The following is a 556-nucleotide window of genomic DNA, read 5'->3' as shown; positions in this document are numbered from 1 at the left end:
CAGCAGCGCATGCAGCAGCTGTACATACACCTCACGCAACACTCTCTCCTGCTGCTGCTGCTGCTGCTGCACCTGCTGCTGCTGCTGCTGCTGCTGCTGCTGCTGGGGCTGCAAGACATCCGGGAACCTACAAGCTGAGCATGTGTCTCCTCTGCAGCATCTAATATCTGCGTCTGCTGCTGCTGCTGCTGCTGCTGCTGCAGCTGGTTTGCTGCTGTTGAGGGGCCCCTGAAGAGGGCACACCCCCCCCAATATATCAATCAGTGCAGCAGCAGCAGCAGCAGCAAAAGGAGCACCACCGTCTCTACCCAGCAGCTGAGCAGCATAATGTACTATAAGGGGGGGCCCCCCGGGGGCCCCCGCAACAGCAGCAACTGCTGCTTTTAGGCACCGCCAAGCCTCCAGCCCCCAAACCCCAAGAGGGTTCAAACCCTCAGGGGCCCCCCCAAGGGGGCCCCCCGGCTTGAGGGGTAGAGAGAAGAAGATGTTTAGGGTTTGAAATACTGCCTTAGATAGGGGGGCCCCCGAGGCCCCCCGCTGCAGGCAGCAGCGCAGC

General features: G+C 61.5%; 1 protein-coding gene across 1 annotated transcript in view; it reads right to left on the bottom strand.

Moving 5' to 3' along the window:
- The window catches only part of EMH_0036720 (uncharacterized protein), a gene marked incomplete at both ends in the record, with an annotated part of 4,982 nt that overhangs the window by 2,204 nt on the left and 2,222 nt on the right, over positions 1–556 (bottom strand). The window contains one exon of the mRNA XM_013495116.1: positions 3–537. Coding sequence (XP_013350570.1) covers positions 3–537 — 535 coding nt within the window. The remainder of the gene's footprint in view (positions 1–2; positions 538–556) is intronic.

The sequence above is a fragment of the Eimeria mitis genome, genomic scaffold (genome assembly GCF_000499745.2).
Source record: "Eimeria mitis Houghton genomic scaffold, Emh_scaff1425, whole genome shotgun sequence".
Classification (NCBI taxonomy): domain Eukaryota; phylum Apicomplexa; class Conoidasida; order Eucoccidiorida; family Eimeriidae; genus Eimeria; species Eimeria mitis.
This window is presented reverse-complemented; position numbering and strand designations above follow the sequence as displayed.